General features: G+C 52.3%; 10 protein-coding genes across 10 annotated transcripts; 4 read left to right on the forward strand and 6 right to left on the reverse strand.

Moving 5' to 3' along the window:
• Window positions 1–571: 571 nt before the first annotated feature.
• On the reverse strand, window positions 572–2,096 carry K460DRAFT_404892 (uncharacterized protein; the record flags this gene model as incomplete). The annotated part of the gene is made up of 2 exons (XM_040936777.1): window positions 572–1,392; window positions 1,457–2,096. The coding sequence occupies 2 exons, from the start codon at window positions 2,094–2,096 to the stop codon at window positions 572–574; spliced, it is 1,461 nt and encodes a 486-aa protein (XP_040787166.1).
• A 1,541-nt stretch (window positions 2,097–3,637) lies between these two features.
• Window positions 3,638–5,145, forward strand: K460DRAFT_365544 (uncharacterized protein). The gene has a single exon (XM_040933198.1). The coding sequence runs from the start codon at window positions 3,954–3,956 to the stop codon at window positions 4,995–4,997; it is 1,044 nt and encodes a 347-aa protein (XP_040787167.1). The 5' UTR covers window positions 3,638–3,953; the 3' UTR covers window positions 4,998–5,145.
• Window positions 5,146–5,322: 177 nt separating this feature from the next.
• K460DRAFT_365546 (plasma-membrane proton-e) lies at window positions 5,323–8,958 on the reverse strand. The gene is made up of 5 exons (XM_040933199.1): window positions 8,719–8,958; window positions 8,518–8,660; window positions 8,151–8,472; window positions 5,677–8,100; window positions 5,323–5,623 (listed from the first exon to the last, which is right to left on the reverse strand). Exons 2-5 carry the CDS (start codon window positions 8,524–8,526, stop codon window positions 5,577–5,579), a joined length of 2,802 nt encoding a protein of 933 aa, XP_040787168.1. The 5' UTR covers window positions 8,527–8,660; window positions 8,719–8,958; the 3' UTR covers window positions 5,323–5,576.
• Window positions 8,959–10,024: 1,066 nt separating this feature from the next.
• Window positions 10,025–12,858, forward strand: K460DRAFT_282922 (WD40 repeat-like protein; the record flags this gene model as incomplete). Its single annotated transcript, XM_040928611.1, has 4 exons — window positions 10,025–10,061; window positions 10,115–10,272; window positions 10,326–10,477; window positions 10,533–12,858. 4 exons carry the CDS (start codon window positions 10,025–10,027, stop codon window positions 12,856–12,858), a joined length of 2,673 nt encoding a protein of 890 aa, XP_040787169.1.
• A 245-nt stretch (window positions 12,859–13,103) lies between these two features.
• On the reverse strand, window positions 13,104–15,001 carry K460DRAFT_365548 (tubulin-domain-containing protein). The gene is made up of 5 exons (XM_040933200.1): window positions 14,935–15,001; window positions 14,799–14,839; window positions 14,563–14,665; window positions 13,962–14,492; window positions 13,104–13,912 (listed from the first exon to the last, which is right to left on the reverse strand). Exons 1-5 carry the CDS (start codon window positions 14,957–14,959, stop codon window positions 13,260–13,262), a joined length of 1,353 nt encoding a protein of 450 aa, XP_040787170.1. The 5' UTR covers window positions 14,960–15,001; the 3' UTR covers window positions 13,104–13,259.
• Window positions 15,002–15,392: 391 nt separating this feature from the next.
• K460DRAFT_376262 (uncharacterized protein) lies at window positions 15,393–16,197 on the forward strand (the record flags this gene model as incomplete). Its single annotated transcript, XM_040934862.1, has 3 exons — window positions 15,393–15,686; window positions 15,745–15,985; window positions 16,037–16,197. 3 exons carry the CDS (start codon window positions 15,393–15,395, stop codon window positions 16,195–16,197), a joined length of 696 nt encoding a protein of 231 aa, XP_040787171.1.
• K460DRAFT_95053 (uncharacterized protein) lies at window positions 15,984–16,926 on the forward strand. The gene is made up of 2 exons (XM_040938830.1): window positions 15,984–15,985; window positions 16,037–16,926. Exon 2 carries the CDS (start codon window positions 16,251–16,253, stop codon window positions 16,683–16,685), a length of 435 nt encoding a protein of 144 aa, XP_040787172.1. The 5' UTR covers window positions 15,984–15,985; window positions 16,037–16,250; the 3' UTR covers window positions 16,686–16,926.
• K460DRAFT_95057 (beta and beta-prime subunits of DNA dependent RNA-polymerase) lies at window positions 16,927–20,796 on the reverse strand. The gene is made up of 2 exons (XM_040938831.1): window positions 20,763–20,796; window positions 16,927–20,694 (listed from the first exon to the last, which is right to left on the reverse strand). The coding sequence occupies exon 2, from the start codon at window positions 20,591–20,593 to the stop codon at window positions 17,168–17,170; it is 3,426 nt and encodes a 1,141-aa protein (XP_040787173.1). The 5' UTR covers window positions 20,594–20,694; window positions 20,763–20,796; the 3' UTR covers window positions 16,927–17,167.
• Window positions 20,797–21,234: 438 nt separating this feature from the next.
• On the reverse strand, window positions 21,235–22,958 carry K460DRAFT_376264 (uncharacterized protein; the record flags this gene model as incomplete). The annotated part of the gene is made up of 3 exons (XM_040934863.1): window positions 21,235–22,300; window positions 22,351–22,809; window positions 22,846–22,958. The coding sequence occupies 3 exons, from the start codon at window positions 22,956–22,958 to the stop codon at window positions 21,235–21,237; spliced, it is 1,638 nt and encodes a 545-aa protein (XP_040787174.1).
• Window positions 22,959–23,774: 816 nt separating this feature from the next.
• K460DRAFT_284448 (DUF382-domain-containing protein) lies at window positions 23,775–25,539 on the reverse strand (the record flags this gene model as incomplete). The annotated part of the gene is made up of 2 exons (XM_040928736.1): window positions 23,775–25,400; window positions 25,459–25,539. 2 exons carry the CDS (start codon window positions 25,537–25,539, stop codon window positions 23,775–23,777), a joined length of 1,707 nt encoding a protein of 568 aa, XP_040787175.1.
• Window positions 25,540–25,947: the final 408 nt, after the last annotated feature.

Consider the following 25,947-nt stretch of genomic DNA (forward strand, 5'->3'; position numbering starts at 1 on the left):
TTCCTAGGCGCAACCGGTGCGCGTCATGGTGGCGACGTCATAGAGCGTCACGTTGAGCCACACTTCCTAAACCACATGTAAGTTCTACAAACGGCCGTAGTAATTACAATTGTGTGAGCCTAGAATTTGAGTAAAGAAATGGACGTGTAGGCATGAGGACATTATATGTAGAGGTAACGGTATTGGCTAAGTTTTCGACCATTTGGCATGGATGCTATGTACGCTAGCACGATCCTTTCCACGCTCACAATCTCCCAACTCTTGTATGCCAAAATCTCCGTAATCATTTAGTAAATTAGCTTTTCGATACGAGCGTAATCGTGAAGCTGAGCTAGGACGTCGACGCTGCATTCGACTTTTATAGCCAGATCAAACTGAAAGATGAAACAGCAGCCTGAAGTATCTCAGCACCGTATCGCAAGAAAAATACCAATCCCGGTACCAAGTCCCATGAAATGCCCAATCCGTGTCGATTAGGCGTTTCCCAAGCATCAAGCCCCAAATGAATAGTCCTTAGCTTCACAGAGTCTCCGGTGTGCCACCTTCATAATGACGAACAGGTCTTGCGCCCTCAGTCGGCCTGAAATACCAACACATCAAGTCCTGCCTCGCGATAGATCTTGCCAAGGTCGTGGCGAACCTGGTGTTCTGGATCAGGCAGTGGCGGCCAGCCGAACGCGTAGAATGGCATGGACCGGAGAAAGCTCAGGCGAACGAGTCTGAGGTCCGGAAACTCGCCTTGGGTCTTGAGCCGAGCCAGTTGCTTCAGGATTCCTTTAGCCTGTGCATCGTAAATAACGTAACGAAGAGATAGCGTGACCACGGTGCTCGGGATTTCTGCACAAAGAGCAGACGCTAATACCTCTTCGTCCGCTTCAGCGGGAGAGACGTTCAGCAATCCTGGTTGAGGCGTCTCTAAGTCGGTGAGATGGCTGAACGTCTTTAGCGATGATGGCTCGTTGGGAGATCCGATTGGGAAAAACGCTAATTGCTTGAGGGTCGTCTTTGAAGAAGCGAGTCGTGTTAGAATATCCTCTGCTGAAAAGGCCGCTAATTTGGTAGTATGAACCTGCCGACAGCCAGGCAAGTATGTGAAGTGGGTAAGTTGCTGCCCATCTAATAGCTTACGAAGTAGTCGAAGGCTAACCGCGGAAACGGAGAGGACCACGGAGCTTAGCTTCTTTGATGGAAGGATATTGACGGTGAACTGATGCCCTCCAATAGCGATGTCAAACAGCTGCAAATCTTGAAGGTTCGGAAGAATATCCAATACCTGCAAACTAGTCTTTACAACTGGTTCGGCGGCTTTCGTAATCGATCCGCGGACTTGCAGACATCGGAGGGCTCGAGGCGCAGTGGTAGAGCGGGAGAGGAAATGATGCCAGTCGAGGACTAAAGGTTGAAGTACTAAGTCAGTATATGTCTCACATGCAATTGGTATACCGGCGTTACTTACCAGGATACGGGCTAATTCCGTCGACTCGAAGAGCTTCAAGTTTTGGTAGGAGCGATAACATAAGAACGACTTGGGCGTCCTCCACCCCGCGTCCCAGGAGTCGCAAGAAGTCCTTATCCTCTTTCATCGACGTATACCACACCACACTTGACTTCAGTGCTGGCACAGCATACGACTCGATTTTTGCGATCACTCCGGCCTTGACAGCAGCTTCGGTGAAGATCTTGAACCTATCCGCATTCGACACGCGTACGACCTTGTCTACATTTAGATAGTATGGGCCGGTCCGCACTTTCTGGATGTTATCCTTCTTGCTCTCGACCGTTAAACCCCTCCATGCAGCTCCTGTCGCCACCTCATACTCCGATCGCCAACCTCGAATGTCGACCTCTCTCACCTTGTCTGCGAGCTCAGGGCGCTCGCAGATCGTTCGCAGAAAGAGGTGGAAGGGTGCCTTGGAAGGTGGTTCGTGGTTGACGTAAGTCCGGTATAGCTTCTCAGTCGAGGAAATTTTGGTTTGCTTGCAGGTCAAGGCGAGTGCGAGAAGGGACGGCCGGTCCAGGTGGCTCACAACCTCGTCAAGTAACTCGTTTGGTAAAGTCGCGAGGCTGGTAGGGCCAGAAGGGAGAGCTTTCGCCATGACAGTGTCTGCTCTGAATCAATCAGCCAAGCTAGGGATACATTGAGATCTTGTACTGACTCTATATCGCGGCTGTTGTTGAGTTAGGCAGATAAGGTTCTCACACTGCACGGAGTGTGTAGTGTCGACAAAAGCGAAATGTAGGTGAGCGTAAAAACTTTTTGCGTCAATTGTGTCGTTGTGTTGTTGATGTGCTGCGTCGCTAGATCATGGCGAAGGCATCTCGTTGACCAACCTTTGATAGTTCTCTGCCCTTTGATCTACCAGCAACGAAATGGCCCCCTAACCTGTCCACTTGGTGTTTTCAATGCTCGAAGCAGACGTAGTCTTTCCCGGAGTCTCGCGCGCAGTTGTGGAGTTCACCATGGTTTCGTCGTCACCTTTGATTCATCGCTTTTGCTTTTGCTTTTGCTTTCACTTTCACTTTCACTTTCACTTTCACTTTCACTTTCATCTCGCAGAATGTGTTTCCAAATCTTGTTTTTCTCCGTTTGATTAGTGCACACGAGACTCCTCGCCTTGGCACTTGCGTTGCTTCCTTTTTTCCACGCTCATCTATACCTTCCTCTTCCTCTTCTCCTTCCACTTCACCACCGCGACCGCGACCGTCAACTCAACGCTGTCTGCATTCTTCCCCTCGTTGTCCTTGCCTCTTCTTCTCCAGCTTTGCTGGTGGCACCTTTCTATCAGCCACGGAACAGGACCTCGTGTTGTCCAGGTACTAACGGGCGTTGACATGAGACCTCTCCAGTCTCGGGCCACCCTGCCACCACTGATGAGAAACAGTGAACCTTAGCCGGCTCTTTGCAACGTGGGGAGGCCATTGCTCGTTCCTGCGGGAGTGCTCTGTCTCCTCTCAGTGTGGAGGTCACAGATATGGGGCAACCTTCGGGCCCCCGACAGACCAAGTGGTCCTGACATTGACTGCAGAGGCACTCATGTATGACCCCAGTGATCTAGCTTTGTGGACTTCCGTCAACTTACTTGGGAGAAGTGTAAGCCATCCCGCCCTCAACTCTGAATACTTCTTACTCACTTTACTTAGATGGAAGGGTCACACGGGCGTACCAGGGAGAAAGGGATATAAACTAAAGGGCGTCGCTAAGACCTAGCATACTGTGATGGTGCAAAGCTGCCTGCAGTCCCTGGCCCGCCACTACCTTTTTTAGTTGAGCTTCGTCCTTGTGCCGTTGCTTCAAGGTAAAGAGATCAGAACTTTGGGCGTTACTGAGACCTAGCATATTGTGAGGGTGCAAGTCTGCCCGCAGTCACTGCCCCACCAATACCTTTTTCGTTGAGTTTCGCCCTGGAGGCGTTGCTCGAAGAACAGGGATATACTATGAGCGAGAGAGGTACGAGACATTTAGTCAGAGAAAGGATCTAGGATGAATGAGACCGTTGAGAATGTACTGAGGCAAATACTGGCGGCTAGATAAGCTGATACCGGTACCGGTACCTACCCTTGCCGAACAACGAAGACCAAACGAGGATAGCAAAGGACACGTTTTCCAGACTTGATGAAAGAGAAGTACAACCTCTGTGGAGATGGCGGATAGTCGAAGTCGCGATGAAGGTGCGAGATAGCGTGACGAGTCGTGGTGCATGCCATTCCGGTGGCAACCAGCCCCGCGTCCGACCATTTACGGCATCCCGAGGCCTTCGCTCCACCACCTCCTTGTGCACGCGACCATATCCTTCCCATCTCCGACAGAGTAAAGCGTCAACTCGTTTAACAAAGTGGATCGCACGGGCACCGTGCGCTGAACGCATTCCTGGCATTTTGTCCCCGTGGCCACTTCAGCTCAGATACACACAGAGGGCAGAGTAGACGACAACCCCTAACAACAAACACGTATCATGCAGCAACATAACGGCCTGCTCCAGTTGCCCCGAGAACTCCGCGATGAAATCTTTGCCCTCGTATTCAACTCTACAAGACTTACGTTTGGTTTTCGATATACCTCCCGTCATGGCGAACGGTTCATGAAACCTGCCCCACATTCATTGGCCCTACTGCGTGTATGTCGACAAATTCACAACGAGACGCACGATATTTGGATTAAGCGTGTTTTGTTCAACTTCGAAGATCCTCAGACAATGCTCAACAGGCTTTCCGAGCTCCCAGACTCTACCGTAGCTAAGATCCGGCACCTGCGCCTTTCCGGCTTCCTAATGATGCGTTACCTCAAAGGCTTCGACGATTTGATGTATCGACATGACTCAGTGTTCCAGCTACTCCCTGCGCTTCGTCTCGATTGCTTGACCATCTTGGCAGTTCCACCAGCTGCGCCAGAATATGACGCCATCACAAACCTGATCAATCGCGGCAACGGCTGGAAGGAGCTTCGTTACATCACCCGGAGTTCGCGCATGCTCGGTTTTAGTCCGTCAAGAAGTCATGGGTCTCGTGATACTGGCGATATCTGCCGTCAGCCTCAACCCAAAGCTTGGAACGAGACCATCATGAAACGGGACAGTGAAGGATCAGGGGCATTTGTACAGATTTATCGGTCAAAGGAAGAAGATGATTGTGCATCTGTTCTCTGCCCGCATAGGTGGGAGGTTTTTAAGCAGAACTATGAGGAGGATAAGATCAAGGAGTTTGGATTGTCAGACGACAAGGAAATGACGAGAGGAGCAGGCGCACGGAAGGGTCTGCTTGTGCTAGTGAAGCGCGGCAGCAACGCAGACATTACGCAACGCACTGGCTTCAGTAAGGAGAGAGATATGAAAGCAAGATTCAACAAGAGGACCTGGAGACACCGCAAGAAGATTATCATGTGGACCCCCTTGGATCAGGATAAAGAGGATGAAGATGACGTAGGGAATGGATGGGCGCGCCCTTTAATTCGCCCTCCTCCACAAGTGGTCGACAATTATTACGACGTTGATGAGATGTGAACACTGAAACCCAGCCGATTGGATCATGTAGCGAATTCCCTTTTAAGTAACCTTGAAGGAGTTTGTAGGTTATCACGCGCTACAACTTTCTCAAAGCTTCGCGAAGTATTTCAGTAGAATCTCAATAATCATGAAGGTTTTGCCCGCTCAGCTCACGTTCACCTGTGCCTATCCTTCAATTTGATGTGTTAGAATGACCTCGAATGGTAATGCCGATGATTAACCCATCCACGCTTTCTGATACAGCTATCTTTTATTTGCGTACCTGTGAGAACTAGGCAGTCTAGCGATTGAGAGCGAAGGAAGAACTGTGCGGTAGGTCATGGAGCGATAAATAGGATACATTAGACTGGAATAGGCATCATACAAGATCGTCACTGATAGGGAGGTTTAATCGCACGTTAGACAGTCTATGAGGCATTCAACACCTTATTCAAGATTGCACGTTAAAATAGTCCATGTGGTATTCAACGCCTTGTAATACCCTAATAATGTTCTAGCCTGGCCGGACATATGGTCGTAACTAGTGTTCCGCATCTCTATTATAAACAAATATGCGCAGATGGGCGAATTCCAATGCTATGATGTCTTTTCGTGTTGTGTCGATACACGTTGTAGTGAAACCACTAAGAAAATGTTAGTGATATTTTCCATGAGAGTAGCCATGAGAGGTACTTACCAAAGTCTTCGAGGGACCTTTGCTTCTGGTCCTTCTTGGGTGACTTGCCGTGCATTAGGTTATCAAAGCCCTGGCTACCCTGAAGGAGGTAGTACACGCCACCCATGACACAAAAGACACCAAAGGAGAAAATCCAGACTCGGACAACAGTAACAATGCTAGTTGGTCCGCCGACGAACCATCCAAAAATGGTGAACAGGGTGGCAAGAACGTCTACGATCAAAATCGCGCTCGTGAGCTGCCATGATGGAATGGATGACCAGAATGGGCCGTTTGCCCGAGTAATGAAGATTAGCCAATTTTCAGTGAGCGAGATCTCGAGGAAGAGGATCGGGTCGCGGCGGCCAAAGTTCTGCACGACACCTCCGTGCACGCCTTGGTGCTCACCCGTTGGGTATGGGAACATGGTGGTCAGGGTGATCCAAGTACCAGCAGCAAGTATGATGCCGAGGAGGACGGACATACCCCAAAGCTTTGGCAGGCACAGGTTCCACTTGACTGGAGTCTTGCTGTAGGGTGCATTGTCGTAGGCAATAGCCAGCGTCGCAATATCAGCAAAGATGGCAATAAATACGACCAACTGAAGGTTCAGAGACTCGTTTAAAATAGCAATCCATAACCCTAAGAAGATCTCGAGATGGAGTGATAAGGCGATGCGGTAGACAACATAGGCATACATGCGGTGGAAAATCTGTCGGGAGGTCTTAATGGCGTCGATGATGGCCGAGAGACCAGGTGCAAGGAACACGATATCCGCCGCTGAACGAGCGGCGTCAGAGGCTCCTTCTACGGCAATCCCAGTATCGGCTTTCTTCAGTGATGGTGCATCATTGACTCCATCGCCCGTCATAGCGACCAGGTAGCCACGTTGCTGGAGTATCTCCACGACATTGTACTTGTGCTGAGGGAAGACCTCAGCAAACCCATCAGCAGCTTCGACAAAGTCATAGACTTCTGAGCCTGGCATCTCGCCGCCTCCTCCAAGGCCAAGACGTTCAGCGTCGAAGATGTTGTTAGTCCCGAGGCCGAGCTGACGAGAGGTCTCTCTGGCTATACCAACGGCATCGCCTGTCAACATCTTGATGGAGAGACCAAGAGTCTTCGCCTCGTTGATTGTACGGTACGTGTCGTGGCGAGGCGGATCGGAGCAAGGCATAATACCAAGAATCTCCCAGGAGTTGTTGCCTCGCTTTCGAGCGACACCGAGCGAACGGAAGCCACGAGTGGCGAACTCTGCAACCTTGTTCTTGTATGCCTCGTCTATAGTCTCAGGAATAGGATGATCTTCTTCAACAGTCCGGAGGACGAAGAGAGGAGCACCTTTGACGCAGATGATACGCTCACCCTGAGGTGACTCAACGACGGCCTGCACCTTCTTGGACACAGGGTCGAACGGGTGGAAACTGATAACTTTGTACTTGCTGAGGGCGTTTTTGGCGCGCGGGTAGTATTTCAAAGACTTAAGGAATGCTTTGTCGATAGCGTCGATGCCCTTCTTCTTCCGCGAAGCGGCCAAACAGGCAGTTAGCATGAGGTCATCAGGTTCAACACCAGCTACAGTGTAGGGTTCAGCTAAAGAAAGCTTGTTCTTGGTCAGAGTTCCAGTCTTGTCCGAGCAAAGGATCTCCACGCCAGCTAGTGACTCGATAGCGGAAAGCTTTTGAACAATGGCTTGTTTCTTGGCAAGATAAGCGGCGCCAACAGCCATGGTGGTCGTTACAACAGCGGGAAGACCGACGGGAACTCCGACGATAGTAATGGCAAGAGTAAACTCAAGGATGTGAACAATGCCGTTGGATCGGTAGAACGAGCTGATCCATACGACCAGAAGCGTGACGATAACCAGGACTAAGAGAATGGTACCAATACCGTGCAGGACTTGGGTAAAGTGGCCGGCCCCACCTGAAGCGGTAGCAACGAGAGAGGCTGCGCGTCCAACAAAAGTGCCGTCACCGGTGGCCGTGATCACGACGAAAGCCTCGCCGCGCTTGACCGCGGATGAAGCATAACATGTGTCGCCCCTATGCTTGTCGACCACAAGTGACTCACCGGTAATAGCCGACTGATCGACCTGGAGAAAAGCGGCTTCTGTAACAATGCGACCGTCGGCTGGAACGATAGTACCCTCCTCGACCTGTAGGATGTCGCCAGGAACGACCTCAGTAGCCTCGATCTCGATAAGCGCGCCGTCACGGAGAACCGTCGCCTTGAGAGCCAACGTCTTCTTGAGCTCTTCGACGATGGAGCCAGCTTGATACTCCTGGATAAAGCCAACACAAGCATTGAGTAAGAGCAAGGCGCAAATGACACCAAAGTCCACCCAGGCTCGAAGACCAGCGGCAAGCACAGCAGCAGCCTCCATTACGAACTGGATGGGCCCGACGAAGAACATCAGGAACTTTAGAAAAAGATTCTGCTTCTCCTCTGCGCACTGTCAGTCATTGCATGCTGTAGGGGTTCTACATAATACGTACCTTTCATTTGGTTGAGACCAAACTTTTTGCGGCGTAATTGAACCTCCAGCGACGTAAGACCAGTACGTGTGTTGGTCTGAAGAAGCTCTTCGGGGATAAGTCGCGCGCTACCGGCCACATGTGCTTCTTCTTCTTCGTAGTCGGCATTTCCGTCCTGTGATTCCAGCTCCTCGATAAGGGCATCAATGTCCTCGTCATCCTGCTCTTCATCTTCTTCAATGTCGCGTATCTGCTCAGTTTCCTCATCGTAATTGAACTTTTCGTAAGATGGACCATTTGCCCCATTTGTGTCGATGTGATTCGACGGCATCGCGCCCGTGTACTATTCAGATCAGTGCTTGAAGCTCAAGCTTGGGCGCCAACCTACCTCAGACATTACGAATACAGCACTTGTGGAACAATGTATTAACACTGCGAAAAGTTGCTAAATCCTATGATTCGAGAGGATTTACTGCTTTCAGGCAGGCGAGGAGCTCTTCGCCCTTTTGTGTACAGCCCGTTTTGGTCTGGCTTGTCGTTCCACAATCGTCAACTACTTGGAGAACATGGGGATGTCAATGAAACATACCTCGGATTAAGTCTAACCGCATGCCGCATTCATTGCTGTCGCGAAAGAGAGGAAGAGAGAGAGCGCGCGTGACTAAGGGGGTGTAATAGCGAACCCTGCCTGCTGGGTAATAAGCTTGGGGTTATTGTATCTGGCAATATGCGCACATACGTCGCAACACGGTTGCCTGAGCGGAAGGCCCAAAATGTGTCGAACTCGAGTGCACCTCGCAACCCCAAATCGCGTTCTTTTCAAGGTCTTGGTGGTTGCAGCCGTTGTATGTGTTCGGTTCTGTTCTATTACTGGGCATCTTGGTTGGTGGCTTGCGCTTGGACCGTCCCATCTCCGTGATACCGAACGCACCCTTTCTACTCCCGCGGCAAGATTAGTCGTGCACGACATCACTATCACATGAAGAGGGTCTCAAAGGATTTCCTCTGCTGAGAGCCCCACGGTTTGGCGTGATATATATACACATTTTCCATGTGCTCACCTGGAGCAGCTCACGCGCGGGAAGCGCTCCCTGGTGCTGATTCGTTGATACATTAATGACAAGAGGAGAGGTGTCTGCTCTCCATTTCGCTGGTCTTGGCCAGTACCAGGTTGGTCACTCTGTGAAGAGCATCCAACCGGGCGTCCCGGGAGCTCTGCTTCGATTCGATCACGTCGTCACCCTCGCATCGCCATGGTTCGTGATAGTCACAGCGAAGGACAGACACACACACACGCCAAGGGATCAATGACGACAACTTTGGATGTACTCCTCAACGTACCATCTTATCGAGACAGATCTATGCCCCAACATGAGCATATCGGCTATCTTTCTTGTGAAGCTGAAATCCTGCATTCGTCATCCTTAGATTTGATGCAGCGAAACTTGGAATTGTCCGCATATATTGACTTGGCGCCAAACAAGGCCAAGCCATCCGCGGAATCGGTTTAAACATCCTGTAGACCTTCACACACGGTCTGATAATCGTAAGTCTTATAAAATAGACTTCCAAAGTCGCGTGTCCTTTCATATAACTCCACACTTCTCTGGAGCAGAGTAGATAGATACTGCTTTATTGGAACATAGGGGAAAAGCGTTATTGTGACAAAGATGAGAAGCATGTTGAGAATGTATTTACCTGACCAAATGAGCTTGAATGTCTCAGCTGTTCCGAACCTGGTCTTCTGGGGAATAGTAACTGTCTTGGGTCGTTTGCTGGGGCGGAGGATGAGGTGTGGATGAAGCTGAGGCGCTTTGACCATCAATTAACGCGTCGCGTCTTCTCTCAAACACGCGCAGCGAACTTTCCAACAGCAACTAGCACTCCTCACAGCCATGGCCTTTCAACAGCGACTGCGCGGCCGACAGGCACGTAAGTATTCCAGAACCCGTAATTGATATGTCTGGGACTGATTGAATCCTCAGATGCCCCCGGCCCCACCTTTCTTACATACACACCGAACGGGAAGAAGCTGGTAACAGCCGGGGTTGACAACTACTGCCGTGTCTTCACTACAGGATCCGACGATGAACCCGTTACCGTGGATGACTGTCAAGAGAATAATACGGCCGTGGTTGCTGGCGTACGTCTAGTCGCATCAAGCGCCGAGAACGGGAGTGCTGATTGACCACATAGGACGGCTTCTTCATAACGGGTTCCGAAGACGGCACAGTGAGCAAGTACTCACTTGAGAATGGCAAATTCGAGGAGATACTGGTCAGGTCTACCTTACCTGTCCGAGATGTAGCACTCAGTCCGAATGGAAACTGGATTGCGGTCGCAAGCGAGTATGTATCAGGGCCTAGACCTAGATTAGGATGCAGGAGAGGCTGACTAGGACAGTGAACTTGTCGTAAGCGTAGTAAATACCAAAGACATGACCCAGATACGAACGCTGCGCGATCAGCCTCGAGCCGTAAAACACGTTTCCTTCGACAAGACTGGAGACCAATTAGCCGTATCCTGCACCGATGGCAATATCTACATGTATACACTGGATGGGGATGAGCCTGAGATGGTCAAGAAGGTAGATGGGATGATTAAGAGCCTGGAAGCAGACGCAGAGGCGAGCTCGAAAGTCCTGTGGCATCCTGACGGGCGAGCATTCGCTTCACCGACTGCGCTCCGTGAGGTGCAAGTCATGTCGACCAGTGACTGGGAGCGCCAGAGGAAAGTCAAAACCGAGCATTCTGCAGACATTACCGCGGCAGCGTGGTCGCCCAATGGTGCTCTTCTTGCAACAACGTCTAGCGATCTCAGCCTCTGCCTTTGGGATGCTAAGACCCAGAAACTGTTGAAGAAGTATGACGACATGAAAGCAACTATCCTGGCTATGACATGGCATCCATCGGAGAACATTCTTTCCTACACCAACAACGAGGGCGAACTGTTCATCCATACCGACTTTGTACCCGAGGAGCATTTTTCAATACTCCAAAAGTCAACTGTATCTGCCCCTTTCTTCCACGACCCATCAGAGGGTCGGGCTGGTGTACCTGCACCACAAACACTCGCAAATGGGACGAAACAAATCCTCCCTGGGCGACCACGGCAAAGGGACGGCACTCCGGATTCTTTGGACGACCTGCTTGGCCCTGAGTTTGAAGATAATGAGGTAGAGAACGATGGAGACGAGGAGATGCAAGACTTTGTCATCGACGACGACGGTGCCGGCTACGCTCCTACCAACATCAATGGCTACAAAAAACGCACCAATGGCCACCTCACCAACGGAGTTGAGCCTGCTTCAAAACGACGTGCCTACAGCTCTGCTCCCTTCAAGCCGCAAGTCCACGAACCCTTTCAACCTGGCAGTACACCTTGGCGAGGAGAGCGTCGGTTGCTTTGCTGCTCGCTGACTGGATACGTCGAGACGGTTTCGCAAGAGGGCAGGCACCATACCGTGAGCGTCAAGTTTTACGACGAGCACACATTCCGCAACTTCCACTTTACCGATATCTTCCTCTACGACAAAGCATGCCTCAACGAAAACGGTACGTTATTTGCGTGTCAACCAAACAGCATCGGCGATGGGGGCCCAGCGATGATATACTACCGTCCGCACGAAACTTGGACTACAAGGACGGATTGGCGAACGAATCTTCCCGCCGGAGAATCTGTTACTGCTATTGCGCTGTCGGATTCTTACATTTGCGTCACGACGTCGGCAAACTATGTGAGGGTTTACTCCCTTTTCGGCCTGCCCGTCCGGGTGTACCGCCAGAAGAGCTCGCCAGCAGTGACTTGTGCGGCATGGCGCGACTACATCCTTACCATTGGCAACGGGCCTATGCAATCTGACCTGTCGACGCAATTGCTCTACACAATCGAGAATATCAAACACGACATCGTGTACCAGGACTCGGACATCCTCGCTTTACCACCTAATACTACGCTGATGTCGGTGTTCTTCAGCTCGGAGGGCGACCCATATATTTATGACTCCTCAGGCGTTCTGTTGACACTGCTTGGGTGGAGGAGTAGTGGGCAAGCACGCTGGGTCCCCATGCTAGATACCAAGTGCCTCAGCCGTCTCGCAAGCGGCGGCAAAGAAGAATCGTACTGGCCTGTTGGCGTTGCAGCTTCCGATGAGTCGAGCGTAAAATTCCACTGCATGATCATCAAAGGCAAGGAGATTTACCCCAGTGCGCCCGTGCCACACTTGAGCGAGTTTGGCTTCGAAATACCGCTGTCTAGTGCTGTGGATAAAAAGAAAAACGTTCGAGTACGCGATGGGGAGGATTTGGACGACGACGACGAGGATGATGATGAGAGTGGAAAAAAGAAGAAGAAGAAGGAAGAGACCAAACAGCAAGAGCATGAACAGGCATTCATTCTGTCGTCGACACTATATTCTCAACTCCAGTCTACGCTATCGCATACACGCCCTACCTCTGGTCAAAAACAAGCTCTAACAACACTCGAAGTCGCCATCGATCGCGCCTTGCTCCAGTTGCTAGGCCTCGAGTGTCTGGCCGGCGAAGATCATGGCATGAAGGCCTTGGAAATTGTGTCTCTGATGCGAGATGGAAATGGAAAGATGCTCGATTTGGCGGGTAAGGTTGCATCTAGATACGGACGTGAGATCTTGGGCGACAAGATACGAGATCTGGCTGAGCGTAAAGCTATTGCGAGGGATAGTAATGAAATGGACGACGAGTATGCATGAAACCGAACAGATGTAGTATAGGCTCAGAAAGTGGGGCCCAAGGACTTGGATACAATGATGCTTTTGTTGTTTAGTAGCATGGCGAATCGATTTTCTGGCTTCGTTCTTCACCTTCACAACATTCACATGAGTTGATTCACACAAATATCTTAAAAGCCGTGAACAATCTGTTGGCCATTACTAAAAGAGTAGTAACATAAGAAGAGGACAATGCATCCCAAATCGCTTTCATGTATGGGTAAGTACGCTTGCTAGCAGTTCGCTCAAAACTCCGCGGCTCCTAATCGCCAAAAGGCCGGTGTCCTCATCAAAAGCGTAGCTTCGAACAAGGGCATGCCAATCAACAACACAGAACCGAACTGCTCTTCACCGCGCCCCAGTGCACAGCACCAAGCCGTCGTCTAGTACTCGGCCTCAACACCCTCGTCGTCGCCGATGGTGTCGGCAGCAACCTCCTCGTAATCGCGCTCCAGGGCAGCAAGGTCCTCACGAGCTTCAGAGAATTCACCCTCCTCCATACCCTCTCCTACGTACCAGTGGACGAAAGCACGCTTGCTGTACATGAGGTCGAACTTGTGTGAAAGAGCGCCCCAGGCCTCGCTGATAGCCGTGGTGTTGGACAACATGCAGACGGCGCGGTTAACGCCAGCAAGATCGCCGTTAGGAACGACCTCAGGTGGCTGGTAGCAGATACCAATCTTGAAACCGGTTGGGCACCAGTCGACAAACTGCACAGTGCGCTTGGTCTTGAGGTGGGCAATGGCAGCGTGGGGGTCCTTGGGGACGACGTCACCACGGTACAACAGGCAGGTGGCCATGTACTTGCCGTTGCGAGGATCGCACTTGACCATCTGGTTGTTGGGCTCGAAGCAGGCATTGGTGATCTCCATGACCGAGTTGGCCTCGTGGGCGGCCTTGGCAGCAGAGATGACGGGAGCATAAGCGACGAGAGGGAAATGGATACGCGGGTAGGGGACCAAGTTGGTCTGGAACTCGTTCAAGTCGACGTTGAGGGAGCCGTCGAATCGGAGCGAGGCCGTGATGGAGGAGACGACTAGAGTTTGTCAGCATCTATATGACGAGGAGATTAGCGGCTTGCTTACCCTGGGCGATGAGGCGGTTCAGGTTCTCGTAGTTGGGGCGCTCAATGCCAAGGTTTTTACGGCAGATGTCGTAGATGGCCTCGTTGTCGACCATGAAACTGCAGTCGGAGTGCTCGAGGGTCGTGTGCGTAGTAAGAATCGAGTTGTAGGGCTCGACGACTGAAGTGGCAACCTGGGGCGCTGGGTAGACGCAGAACTCGAGCTTGCACTTCTTACCATAGTCGACCGACAGACGCTCCATCAACAGGGCTCCGAATCCAGAACCGGTACCGCCACCGAAGGAATGGAAGACGAGGAAACCTTGCAGACCAGCGCAGTTGTCAGCAACACGGCGGACCTTGTCCAAGACCTGGTCGATGAGCTCCTTTCCGACAGTGTAATGGCCACGGGCGTAGTTGTTCGACGCATCCTCCTTGCCGGTGATCATTTGCTCCGGGTGGAAGAGAGAGCGGTAAGGGCCAGTGCGGACCTCGTCGACGACGTTTGGCTCCAAATCGGCGTAGATGGTACGGGGGACATACTTGCCCTGGCCTGCGAATGGGTTAGAGGAGGTCTCTTTTTTTCTTGGTGAGGAATGGGGGTGGCGCGGTGAAGGACATACCCGTCTCGGAGAAGAAGGTGCTGAAACCGTGGTCGTCGTTCTTGGCCTTGCGCTCCTCAGTCAGATAACCATCGGGCTGGATGCCGTGCTCGAGGCAGTAGAGCTGTGGCGGTCTGTTAGCATGATAATCGCGCACTGGCGGTCAGGCACCCGTTATTGCCCCCTTCCCCTCCTTTTCGCTTTTTTTTGGAGGCGATGCGGACGAGAGCATAACGTGTCATGGAAGCTCGACTCACCTCCCAGCACGAATTCGCGATCTGGCAACCGGCCTGGCCGACTAGACGCGTACAAAGTCAGCGTCAACAAAAACATCCGAGGTGGGTCCCACGCCTCCAGGCGGTCAGGAACGCGTGCACGTGAGGACAAACATACCGTTGAGGGAAATGACTTCTCTCATGGTGAGTAGCTAGCAAAGTAGTAATTGGGGTCGTCTAATGCTGTCGGTGTGGATGGCTCGCAGCGTTGAAGGAGGCAGGACTGCGGATGGTGGTGGAGCAGCGGGGAGAGGTCGTGGTCTGTTGTGTTGACGGGAGAAGTTTTAGTGCGTCGACTACCTGAGGGCGTGGCCCAATCACCGTCACGGGCCTCGGCGCTAACCGGGCTCCAAAGGCCGCTGCCTGGGCGCTCCACCTCCAAGGGCCTCTCTCTCTACTATCTATCCATCCATGAAAAGAAAACGATGAATGCTACCCGCGACCATTGAGCAACAAGCGATATCACACAATCTCAATCAACCTCATCAATCAATCATGGCTCGCGCAATGCAATTCCTCTCGCCCGCCTGAGGCAAACCATGTGCTCGCTGCCCCCGCTGCCACCCGCCGAAAATGATGCGCGTCGTCCTGGCTGGCCTGCTCTGCATCGTCACACAAGTCTGGACGGTGAATGCCAACGTCGAGAAGACAGTCTTCCTCGCCCCCGGTCCTGTGACGCTCCCCAATGTCCCGCCCAGCCTAGACGACCTCCGTCTACCCGTCCTGTCGCCCTCCCACTCCATTCTGCCCACGCAGCTGCCCGTCCACTTTCCCTCCGCGTCGCTGCCCCGCGGTCTGGAGTCCTGGTACCTTCTTCGTGCACTGGACGAGGGGCGAAGGTACGAAGTGCGCATCTGCTGGCCTGCCACGGTGAGTAGGGTCCTATGTGTATCAACCTTGCTCCTTGTCCTTACTGACTTATGTTTAGCAACCCACCGACTTCTGGCTTGACACTTATCCTATTACCCAAGTATACGATACCCCGGATCTCATATCATCTTTGGCGCAATACAGTGAGCAGCTTCAGCACCCGACTCTCCCAGCCCAACGGTACAACAAAGACACGACCCCTCAGTCTGTCCTGTTCTTGCGCATCCAGGCTGCAGCGTCATACTATTCGACGAACCGCACGTTGATGGAAAACCCTCCGCCAGTACATGTAGACATCAGTATGTCACTACATGGACCTACCTCCTCCGCTCGCCTGCTAACTTTCCTAGTTCTTGATCCCTTTGTCCTGAACATACTGCCGCAGTCGTTGGGCCCGTTCGCCTTGTACGTCAGTGCAGTAGCTGTGGGAGCTTGGTTTCTCTCGGGGTACATTTATCGCTGGCTGCTCTCCATTTCAGCTGAGCTGCCTAGCAAACCGCATACCGATTGAGCAGACCTCTTCGCATATCGACCTGATCTTCAGGATATACCATCTGCGCGAACATGTCCACGGCAGCTGGAGCGCCTCCACCTCCGCCTCCACCGCCACCCCCCAGAGCCCCAAACTTTGATGACCTCCCAGCGGAGCTCCTCCTCATGATTTACGAATACATAGGTCTCTCAAACTACATGAACCTTGCCCTAGCAATCTATCCAAGCCTGCAGCGCCACGGATTAGTCCCGGTTCTTACAGTCGAGACGCTCATTCGCATAATAAACGAGTGGCAATACGCTGGCCTCATACCAAGCGACGCCCAAAACGCTGCGTCGAGGATGCCAACCGAGCTGTGGCTGCAGATCGCGGGCTACCTAGAACCGGCCGACACGTTTACCTTGGTCTTCGGAATTGGGAACCATTTCTACCGCTTCTGGCAACGACCCACTAAGGAAACTATCTCAAGGTTGCGTATCTGGAGTCGCCGATCTAGGAAAAAGTGATCAGAGAGATGCGCAAAGACGTTTCTTAGGACCGGGGCTGAAATAGGTAATGCAAGTCATGGAGAATGCGGTAGTCTCGGGACAACGTTTCTTGGGAATAGCTTGTGTCAAAGGGCTTGAGCAAGCTAGCTTTCGTCGTATGATGAACGCATTAGAATGGCAATAAGTTGTTCAGACGTGACCCACTATGAATACCAAAGAATTACACTATTCCATACAAACGCCACGCTATGCATTGGAATTCCAACGCCAAAAATGCATACCCTCTTAAACTTCCTCCCCAACCCACCTGCCAACTCCACTCGCTACGCATCCCTGGGAAACTCATCGTCCAACCCAATTGTGACCTTGACATTCATACTGCCCAACTCCTGGATGAGCAGCTTCGCCGCATAGGGCATCGTGATGCGTCGAACCGCCTTTTCGCTCTCGCAGAGCTTGCAGTAGCCACTGTATCCCATTTGACCGCCTATAACAACAAATTAGCCACTACTACAACCCAATATACTCCAGGGGAAAAAAAAATCATGCGCGCAAAACTTACACTTTTCGCACACATCGACATCATGTGCGTCAGAGGAAATCATGAGACGCTCCAGTAAGAGCTGGGAAGCACCGTACGCGATCAAGCAATCACGCTCCATTTCTCCCAGGCGTAGACCTCCGTCCCTCGCACGACCTTCGGTGGGTTGTCGCGTGAGGATAGCGCGTGGTCCACGAGCTCTCGAATGCATCTTATCCTGCACCATATGCTTCAACTTCTGGTAGTAGATTGGGCCGAAGAAGGTGTAGAATTGGTGCGCTTCGCCCGTGATGCCCGACGTTAGATAATCTTTGCCCGTGTACGAGAAGCCGTTCTCCACGAGAATCTGCGACATGTCTTCGACGCGACTGCCGCCGAATGCAGTGCCGTATTCCAGTGTACCGTTGAGTACGCCTGCTTTCCCACTGAGGAGTTCCATCATTTTGCCCACCGTCATACGACTGGGGAAACCGTGTGGGTTCATGATAATGTCCGGGCAAATACCTTGGTCATTGAAGGGCATGTCTTCTTGTTGCACGATAAGACCAGTCGTACCCTTCTGTCCATGTCTGGAACTAAATTTGTCGCCCAGTTCTGGACGCCGGGTTTGCCGCATCAGCAGCTTGATGAGCGTAGTTCCCGCTTCGTTCTCTGTGATGCACGCTTTATCCACATAACTGCAATCAGGCAGCTTGTACCTTTCAGGCTTGTCTTTGTACACGTTCGACGCTGGGCCTGCGGTATCCTGTGGTATGCTCTTCAGCAGGAACGCATCGGTGGCATTGATACGCGCGCCCACTTGCGCAATACCATCGAGCCCGATTGCTTGATGCTGGGGATTATCCACATCAAGCGCCCCGGCATTGATCCGATCCGATGTGCCGTTCGCATACGTCTTGAGCGGAGTGACATGCTTCTTCAGGACCTGGCAACGGCCGAAGCCACGGTCACATGACGCTTTGTTGAGAATAAGGGCATCTTCGATATCGTAGCCCGAGTAGGACATGACGGCCACGGTAGCATTTTGGCCTGCGGGCAGCTTGTCATAATGTGTGAGCTCGATGGTTCGGGTTTTGACCATGGGTTCCTGAGGGTAGACCATGAGGTAGAGAATTGTGTCTATCCTGTTGAACTGGTTGTAGGCGATGGCACCAATGGCTTGTTTACCCATAGCGCATTGGTAGGTATTACGGGGTGACTGGTTGTGATGTGGATACGGGATGAGACCGGCGACAGCGCCAAGGATGGTAAAGGGTTCGATTTCGAGATGGGTAGTGTGTTGATTGATGTCCTTTTCTCCAAGCGCGATATTGGTGTCGTTCTCTTCGTTGGTATCCAGGTACTCCACTAGACCTCTTGACAGGAAGTCCTCGAATTCCATTGTTCCCTTGCGTAGTGCCTTCAAATACCGCGCCGTGACCTTGGAACGCTGGTTCTCAACCACGATCATTGGTCGACAGATTCGGCCTTCGTCCGTAGCGACGTGTACTTCGCAGAAGTCATGGTTGATATGGATACTGGTGAACTCGGAAATGCGTCCCATCCGCCTCAGTTTCCGGAAGCTGTTCAAAAACCGCTTCGGTGTATCTGTGATAGCAATCGGTGTACCATTCAAACATACGCTATACACACCCTCGGCATGTATTTCTTCGCCTGTCTGCGAGCAAATATCCTCTGCACCGAGCAGGAATACAATCTTGCGCACCGGATCTTCATCGTCTTCGGTCGTGATATGTGTCATAAGAGCCAAATTCTTGACGAGACCACAAGCTTCACCTTCAGGTGTGTCGGACGTACAAAGCATACCAAACTGCGATGGTTGTAGTGCACGAGGGCCAGACACTTTTCGTGTCTTTTCAAACTGGGAGCTGATCCTCGTCATCATACCGAGCGCAGCAATGTAGCTAAGTCGGCTCAGAACGTGCGTAACACCAGCCCTGTCCATCTTGAAACGCTTTAGGCTCCAATTTCCCGTAGCAATCGCACGTTCAATACCCATCGTGATGTGGTTCTTATGTACGCTGAAGTGCGAGAATGCATCGAACTCTTGTGCGCGATTCTGCTTCTTAAGCACTTTGTCGATGCTCAGCTTGAAGTCGTGGTTAAAGCGCTTAAAGTGGTCTTCGAAGAGGAGCGACAACATCTGGCCGGACAATTCTAGTCGTTTGTTACCGACATAGTCGCGATCGTCAACCAGCTTTGGATCTTGCATGGCCATTAGTACCCTACGTGCCATGAGAGCAACGTAGAGTGCCTTCGGTCGGTAATGCGTACCAACGACGGGCACGTGAGGTAGGACAACATTAGACAAGCATTCGATAGCTTCAAGGTGGTAGTTCCGCATTCGCGAGGTCCCAAGTGGCTTCTTTACCAAGCGTACGCGGTGGCCAATATACTCGAGTGCCTTCTCTTGCGTGTGTATCCCTTCTCTTGCGCATGCCTCAAAGTTGATAGCGAAGTTGTCCTGGTATGCACTATCATCGCCAGCTACCATAAGCAATATCTCCTTGTCAGAATGTACCCCCAAGGCCTTCAGCACGAAGACGATCGGAACCTCCTCAGACAAGGTGTTATGCCGCAGAAACATTAGCCCCTTCTTCTGGATCACGTACGTCTTGGTTCTTCTTTCGTGCGTGGAACTCGTGACGCTCGCTTGCATGATACCCTTCGCGCTTTCGACAATGACTCGGTTCTTGTTTAATTGCTCCTGAACCAAGATGACCTTCTCTTGTCCCCGCGTAATGAAGTACCCTCCCGGATCCAGGGGACACTCCTCCATGACGGCCATCTCGCGATCATTCTTGCCGGCCAGTACACACTTGCTGCTCTTCAGCATAATGGGCATCCTGCCAATCTTGATGCCCGTCCGCTTGACCTTGGCGTTGCCCCTCGTGTACACAATGTCGACGACAATCGGGGCGGCATATGTCATATCGCGCAAGCGGCACTCGTTCGGGGTGATGGTACTGCGGTGGTTGTCGAGGTCATCTTCTTCCTGCCGATTCGGCGACAAGACGCGGATATCGGTGTACTCGAGGAGGAACTTGGGATCAAAGTCGCTGCGCACGAAGCGGTTGGCCTTGATGATCTTCTTGAGCTCCACGTCGGTAAAGTGGTTGTACGAGTCGACATGCTGCTTGACTAGACCCTTGGTCTTGAGGAATGCAGGCAGCAGGTTCCACTTGTCGCGCGCCGTATTGATGGGGTCGGTAAGGCTCTTGCCGTAGTAAAAAGGCTCGAGGAGGGCGGCGAACTCGTCTGTGGCGTGCTTAAGTGGTGCTTTTCGTTTTCGTGTTGCTTCTGGCGATGTCGACGCCTGCGCATTTATGCCCTGGGCAGACGCTGATGAGTTCTGAGGGTGCGCAGCGACGCCATCTACCTCCATATGTTCCTCACTATCCACATTCTGTACTTCAGGCGCGACGACTGCAGCACCTTTCGCTTTCGCCGCCCCGCGCGGGGCAGCTTTGGGTTTAGGTTTTGGAGCTTCCTGGCTGCGTGTTAGCTTTGCATGGTCGCTACTACAAGCATAGCATAAGACATCATCATCATACCTTCTTGCCTGCCATGTCTGCGCCGGTTTGAATGGAACAGAGACAAGATGTCGAAAGCGTTGTGCAAGTGAGTGAGGTCTAGGGTAGCTGGCTAGAATAATTTAGTCTTTGGCGAGTCAGACGCAACCTTGGGTGGAGAACGAATTGCGGCCAATCGGTAATCCGCAGCAACTAGTTCGCGGGTGAGTGACCATCAACGGACGACCATGAGAATAGCTTCAAGAGCAATGACTTGAGATTTCTACAAATGCACATTGCTAGATCACGCACTATCCACGCCCGCTATGCTATCAACTAAGCCATCTTTCAAAATCCAAGTAAACCTAGTAGATCCTCATCGGCTCTACAGCACTTTAGTGTTACATAAAAAAAAATCCATTCGTCTTCCGGGCAATTCGGTGCAGCAATCTTCCATATTACACGGAATTGGTCGAATGCAGCCCCCCTATTCCAAGTCGAATACAATGTTCTCTTAGAATGCCCCGCTGACATCACCCTCCCCATTCAAGCTTCTCAGCGACCCTTCTGCAAGATCTACCCTTAATTGAGCCGTTTCCGCATCTCGCTCCAAACTACCCCATTCCCTCAATTTTTGTCTCTTCGCGTCCTCCTTCTTATCAATCATCTCCCTCAATTTCCTTGCCTCTTCCTCCAACTTCAATATCTTGCTCTTATCGTACAGCTCAGGAGCTTTCTGCCCACCGGGAATCTCTTTTGGCAAGTCGGAAAGATGATCGCGGAAGCGCATAGTACGTGGATAGGTTGTGGCCGTAGAGTTACTAGAGCCACGGAACGTCGCCGCAAATGGTGCTGGGCCACTGCCAGAGCCGCGAGGGCCGGATGGTGCACCACCAAAGTAGCCACCTCCTCGAGGTGCTGCACCCCAGGATCCGCGTCGTGCTGGGCCGGATAAGTCACGCGGTGAGTCGTACGAGCCAAAACCTCGACCACCACCTCGTGGTCGCGTAGGCGCTGCTAAGACAGGGTTGCTTCCCCGCGGATAAGTGGGCGGCGCAGTCGAACTGGGGCCTGCTGGAGGCGAAACGGCAGGGGAGGGATAGCTGCGACTCGAGGGACCTGTTGGGGGAGCCCTAGAGAAGTTGCTGTCACCATTGCGGTAGGAAGATGCCGGTCCAGTTGGGGGAGCAAAGTCGCGCTCTCTGTCTCCACGCGGTCCAGTTGGAGGGCTATCACGGCGACGTGGGGGTGATCGCTCCCGTTCACGATTGAAGTCTCGGCCTCTGTCCTGGTCACGTTCACGGACTGGGGATCTAGGTGCTAATGCAGGTTCTCTGGTTGGCCGTTCCACTACAAGGGCCGCCCTACTAGGATGGATGGGTGGTGGAGATGAACGACGCGAGGTGGCAGCAGATTCCCTGCCCGAGGCATCATTGGATGCATATGTAGGTCTAGCTGGGGATGGAGATCTACGCCTCCAGGTGTCTGCGGTCTGAGGGTCTGGACGGTCGCGTCGCGGAGAGGGGGAACGGCGTCGGTAATCGCGTGTGTCTCGTGCGGGTGAGTAGCGGCGGGGAGGGCTTTTGGAAGTTAGCAGGCAGACTCCTCGTTAGATAGAATAGTAGTGTACCTAGTGACCCGCGAGCGCGGTTCCTCATACCGACTAGCCCGTACAGGCGAGCGAACTCCGCGGCTCTTAGCTGGCGAAGGTTCGCGCTCTCTAGGCGGCGGAGACCTGTCGCGTGGGCGAGGAGATCGGGCATACGAATCATATCCATCCCGTCGCGGCGACCTTGCTCTATCGCCTCTATACGTATCGTCTCGTCGAGGCTCATCACGTCTCGGTGAATATATGCGACGGGGCGGCGAGCGTGGACGTGCCCTCCAGTTATCGTCACGACGCGGGCTTCGCGACCTTCTCCGGAAGGCAGGTGATCGACTTCGCGGACGGGACGAGCGACTTCCAGGAGTATAAGTATCAGCAGAAGCCAGACCGCGGCGTGGAGGGGAGCGGCCAGCACGGTAGCTGTCACCGCGCGGAGAGCGAGGACGAGGGCCAGGCGAACGAGGACGATACGTATTTGAGAACCTGTCGTCCCTATTTACAAGTTAGATTTCCCTCAACTCTATGTTGCATGTCGGAGGAAGTTTATTTGCTCCCTTGCGCTCATGCGCCGCTTTTGCTTTGACGAACCTTCGCTCTCCTCGATCTCGGTCCCTTTCGTGGTCCCTGTTCATTTTCGGCGTGAAGACGGTTTACTGTATCTAGCTAAAGGCGTGAATAATGGCAGTTAAATAGATAGAAGACAGTGCAAGCTAGGTAGCTCGTACGCGAGAATGGCGGCGTGGTGGGTTACTGACGTGTCGTGCGTTTGGAGTGTGCAAAAAGTGAAGTTCCAGGCCAGTCACGTGGTGTCACTTATAGCCCGGCAACGTGTGAGCTTAGGCCCATTGTCGACCATGAGACGTGAGATGGAAGCCTGCGATTCATCGACATCGCTTCTCAATTTTGACACAAGGTGAGTCTAGAGGCGAGTGTGTCGAGGATGGATGGGTGCCGCCGAGATTGTTCATTTCATAGGCTGCATCGTTAGACTGCATCTTGTTGCCCTTCAAAAGTCAGTCCCTTCTGTGTGACCCTCGCAGTGCCAACGTCAATGAGTCCATCTCCGTCATCTTGCCAAGTTCCGAATCTTATCTTCAGTGCCTCGAGTCTCGGAAGTCAGGTGTGAGCATCGCCAGCTCTCTTCTATATTCGGTCTGTACATTCCTGTGACCCGTCTGTTACTGAAAATGTCTTGAGATGTCAGTGCTCAAGTCTTGTCCATGGATCTAAACTTGCTTCCGAATTTGAAAGTGTCTCGTTCTTAAATATGTTCAATTGTGATCCATCGTTCACCACCACATGCAACGCCGTGTCCCAATGATGAAGCTTTGGGTTCCCAAAGCATCCGTGGATATCCCTAACGCCAGCCTGCTGCCAAAGCTCTTTTCATCCATCAATTGGAATCTTTTGTACAGTATAAACTTCCTCACTCTTAATCGTACTCAAGCTCACCGCTTGGACCTCCCCTCTGTCTCTCTTTTAACCCTCTTCCTGCTCTCTGCAGCAATCATATCTGCCAAATCGTCTTGATCAATGCTCTGCCACTGACCCTGTGCTTCCGCCTTCTGCCTTGACTCATACTCTTTCTTCAATGCATCTTTATCCAGCCTGTCACTATCCGCCAACTGGTCCACATCCACAGAGATGTCAACATCGCCAGCCTTGCGCTTCTTCTGCGCCTGTCCGAGAGTATCGCGTCGGGCGGCATCGAGATCATAGGCGTGCTCGCCACCAAAAAAGCCCGTAGCCGAAATATCCTTCTCGGGCAACACGGTGAAGGCGCTGCGGGGTGCGCCGGGCTCTTCGGTCTCGATTCCTTTGCGCTGTTTTCGAAGGGTAAACTCTCCACCAATACTCTCTGCACCCCCGATCTCGGATGGCATGGCCGATGCTGTGGTCATGGAAGTCTGGATGCCAGTCGCATCGTCTTCGCCCTCGTCCTCATCTTCCTCGTCCTCTTCCTCTTCGTCGCTCTCCTCGTCTTCACTTTCGCCCTCAGCTCGTAAAGCACCCCATATACCGCGCTCGACAGGCTCGCCGACGTGTGTTGGCTGTTGTTGCTCTTCAAGGATGCTCGTGCCATACAAGTCTCCACCAAACAGCGGCTTTCCTGAGTCATCAGTTGGAGGCTTACCCCACTGACCAGGCTGAAACCCCCAGGATGCACCGGGAGGAATGGGAGCATTCACACCAGGTATCCGCATATTCGGGTATGATGTGGGAGGGCCAAAGCGCTGCATGTTGATGAGCCAGGGTGGTGGATGGCCGGGTGCCATGCCGAGAGCTTCTCTGAGCTCCTCGCTCAACTCTCCCGGCTTGAGGTTCACGAGGTTTGTCTCGAACTCCTTCCCCTCATAATAGACCTCACCGTATCGTGTCAACTCTGGCTTCGTCTGCCGCCGAAAGAAGGCATCATAGAGCTTTGAGTAGTCGATGTCGAGTTTGCCGACCTTCCCCTGGACGCGCTCACGTTGCTTCTGCCTCATTGTCATCTCTGCCTGCTTCTCAAGTACAGCATCTCGCATCTCAGCGATACCAGTCTCCTGGATGAACTTCGGAAGCGCAAAGGGCGGCTTCTCAATACCGCGCTTCGACGACAGGTATTCACGTTTGAGTGACCAATGAGTCGGTACGGGTATGACGTTCTTGGCTCCCTTAATAGCGATCAACAGCGTCGGATTCGAGGATGACACGTCTGTCCATTCGACCAATTCGGGTCTTTGAACCAGCGACTTTAGCTGAGCGACTGAAAGTGTGTTCATTGCCTTCCTCTGCTTTCTGGATATCTTTGGCTTGTCGTCGTCCTCCTCATCTGGGATATCATCGTCATCATAAAAGATCTCTGGCTTCTCCTCATCTTTTGTCGCGGCCTCTTCTTCGGTCGGCTCTCGGAATTTCTCGAAGACGCTCCTGTATTGTTCGAAAACTGGGTCGTCAAGGTTGTATTGGTTCGCGATGTCATCGATGCTGAGGAGATCCGCTGGCTTTACCGCCTGTGCATCGTTATTTGTGTCGGCTTCTGGTGCAGGAGATTCGCTCTCACGCGCAGAGTCACCAGCTTCGGATGGGGTCTCCTGCTGAGCTATTAGTGACACTCCTCTAGGGTGTATAGTATGACTTGAGGTCACTTACGGAGCGCTTTTCCTTTTTCTTCGACCGGCGATAGGCGTTCTTATTCGCCTGCTTCTTCACTTTCGTAGTCGCGCCGGACATGATGACGGTTGTCGCGCGTTGCGGTGCCGCAAGTTTTGAGTGTCGCAACTACGGAATTAGTGTGGCCGTAGAGCTGTGAAACCAGCGCGACTCGTGGAAGGTGGCTTTTGCAAGAGATATAGGCGCGCGTAGTCCCTCTATCAATAAGATGATAGCGCGTTGTGCGAATTCTCCTAAGTGGGTGAGCGAAGAGGTGGAGAAGTTGCAGAATGATATCTGTCTAGGTTTAAGGCCCGGGCGCCTTGGCGATCATTCTTGATCACGTGATCCCATATTGATTCACGTTGAATCTCAACGTATCAAACTTGAATTCGAAAGTTCAGAACAAGATGACTTTTAACATCATTGACCAGTCCCAGGCTTAGATCAAGAGACGCAGAAATGAGCAGCTCGTAACACGCTGCAGTA

The sequence above is a fragment of the Cucurbitaria berberidis genome (assembly GCF_010015615.1).
Source record: "Cucurbitaria berberidis CBS 394.84 unplaced genomic scaffold K460scaffold_3, whole genome shotgun sequence".
Taxonomy (NCBI): Eukaryota; Fungi; Ascomycota; class Dothideomycetes; order Pleosporales; family Cucurbitariaceae; genus Cucurbitaria; species Cucurbitaria berberidis.

Bases quoted from the DNA above. Each gene is read 5' to 3' on its own strand.
- K460DRAFT_365544 (XM_040933198.1), top strand. From the start codon at position 3,954: ATGCAGCAACATAACGGCCTGCTCCAGTTGCCCCGAGAACTCCGCGAT.
- K460DRAFT_365546 (XM_040933199.1), bottom strand. The intron at 8,101-8,150 runs GTACGTATTATG...GACAGTGCGCAG, and splicing joins TGGTCTCAACCAAATGAAAG to AGGAGAAGCAGAATCTTTTT. The intron at 5,624-5,676 runs GTAAGTACCTCT...ACATTTTCTTAG, and splicing joins AAGGTCCCTCGAAGACTTTG to TGGTTTCACTACAACGTGTA.
- K460DRAFT_365548 (XM_040933200.1), bottom strand. From the start codon at position 14,959: ATGAGAGAAGTCATTTCCCTCAACG. The intron at 14,666-14,798 runs GTGAGTCGAGCT...AGACCGCCACAG, and splicing joins TCGCGAATTCGTGCTGGGAG to CTCTACTGCCTCGAGCACGG. The intron at 14,493-14,562 runs GTATGTCCTTCA...ACCCATTCGCAG, and splicing joins CACCTTCTTCTCCGAGACGG to GCCAGGGCAAGTATGTCCCC.
- K460DRAFT_95053 (XM_040938830.1), top strand. From the start codon at position 16,251: ATGTCCACGGCAGCTGGAGCGCCTCCACCTCCGCCTCCACCGCCACCC.
- K460DRAFT_95057 (XM_040938831.1), bottom strand. From the start codon at position 20,593: ATGGAGGTAGATGGCGTCGCTGCGCACCCTCAGAACTCATCAGCGTCT.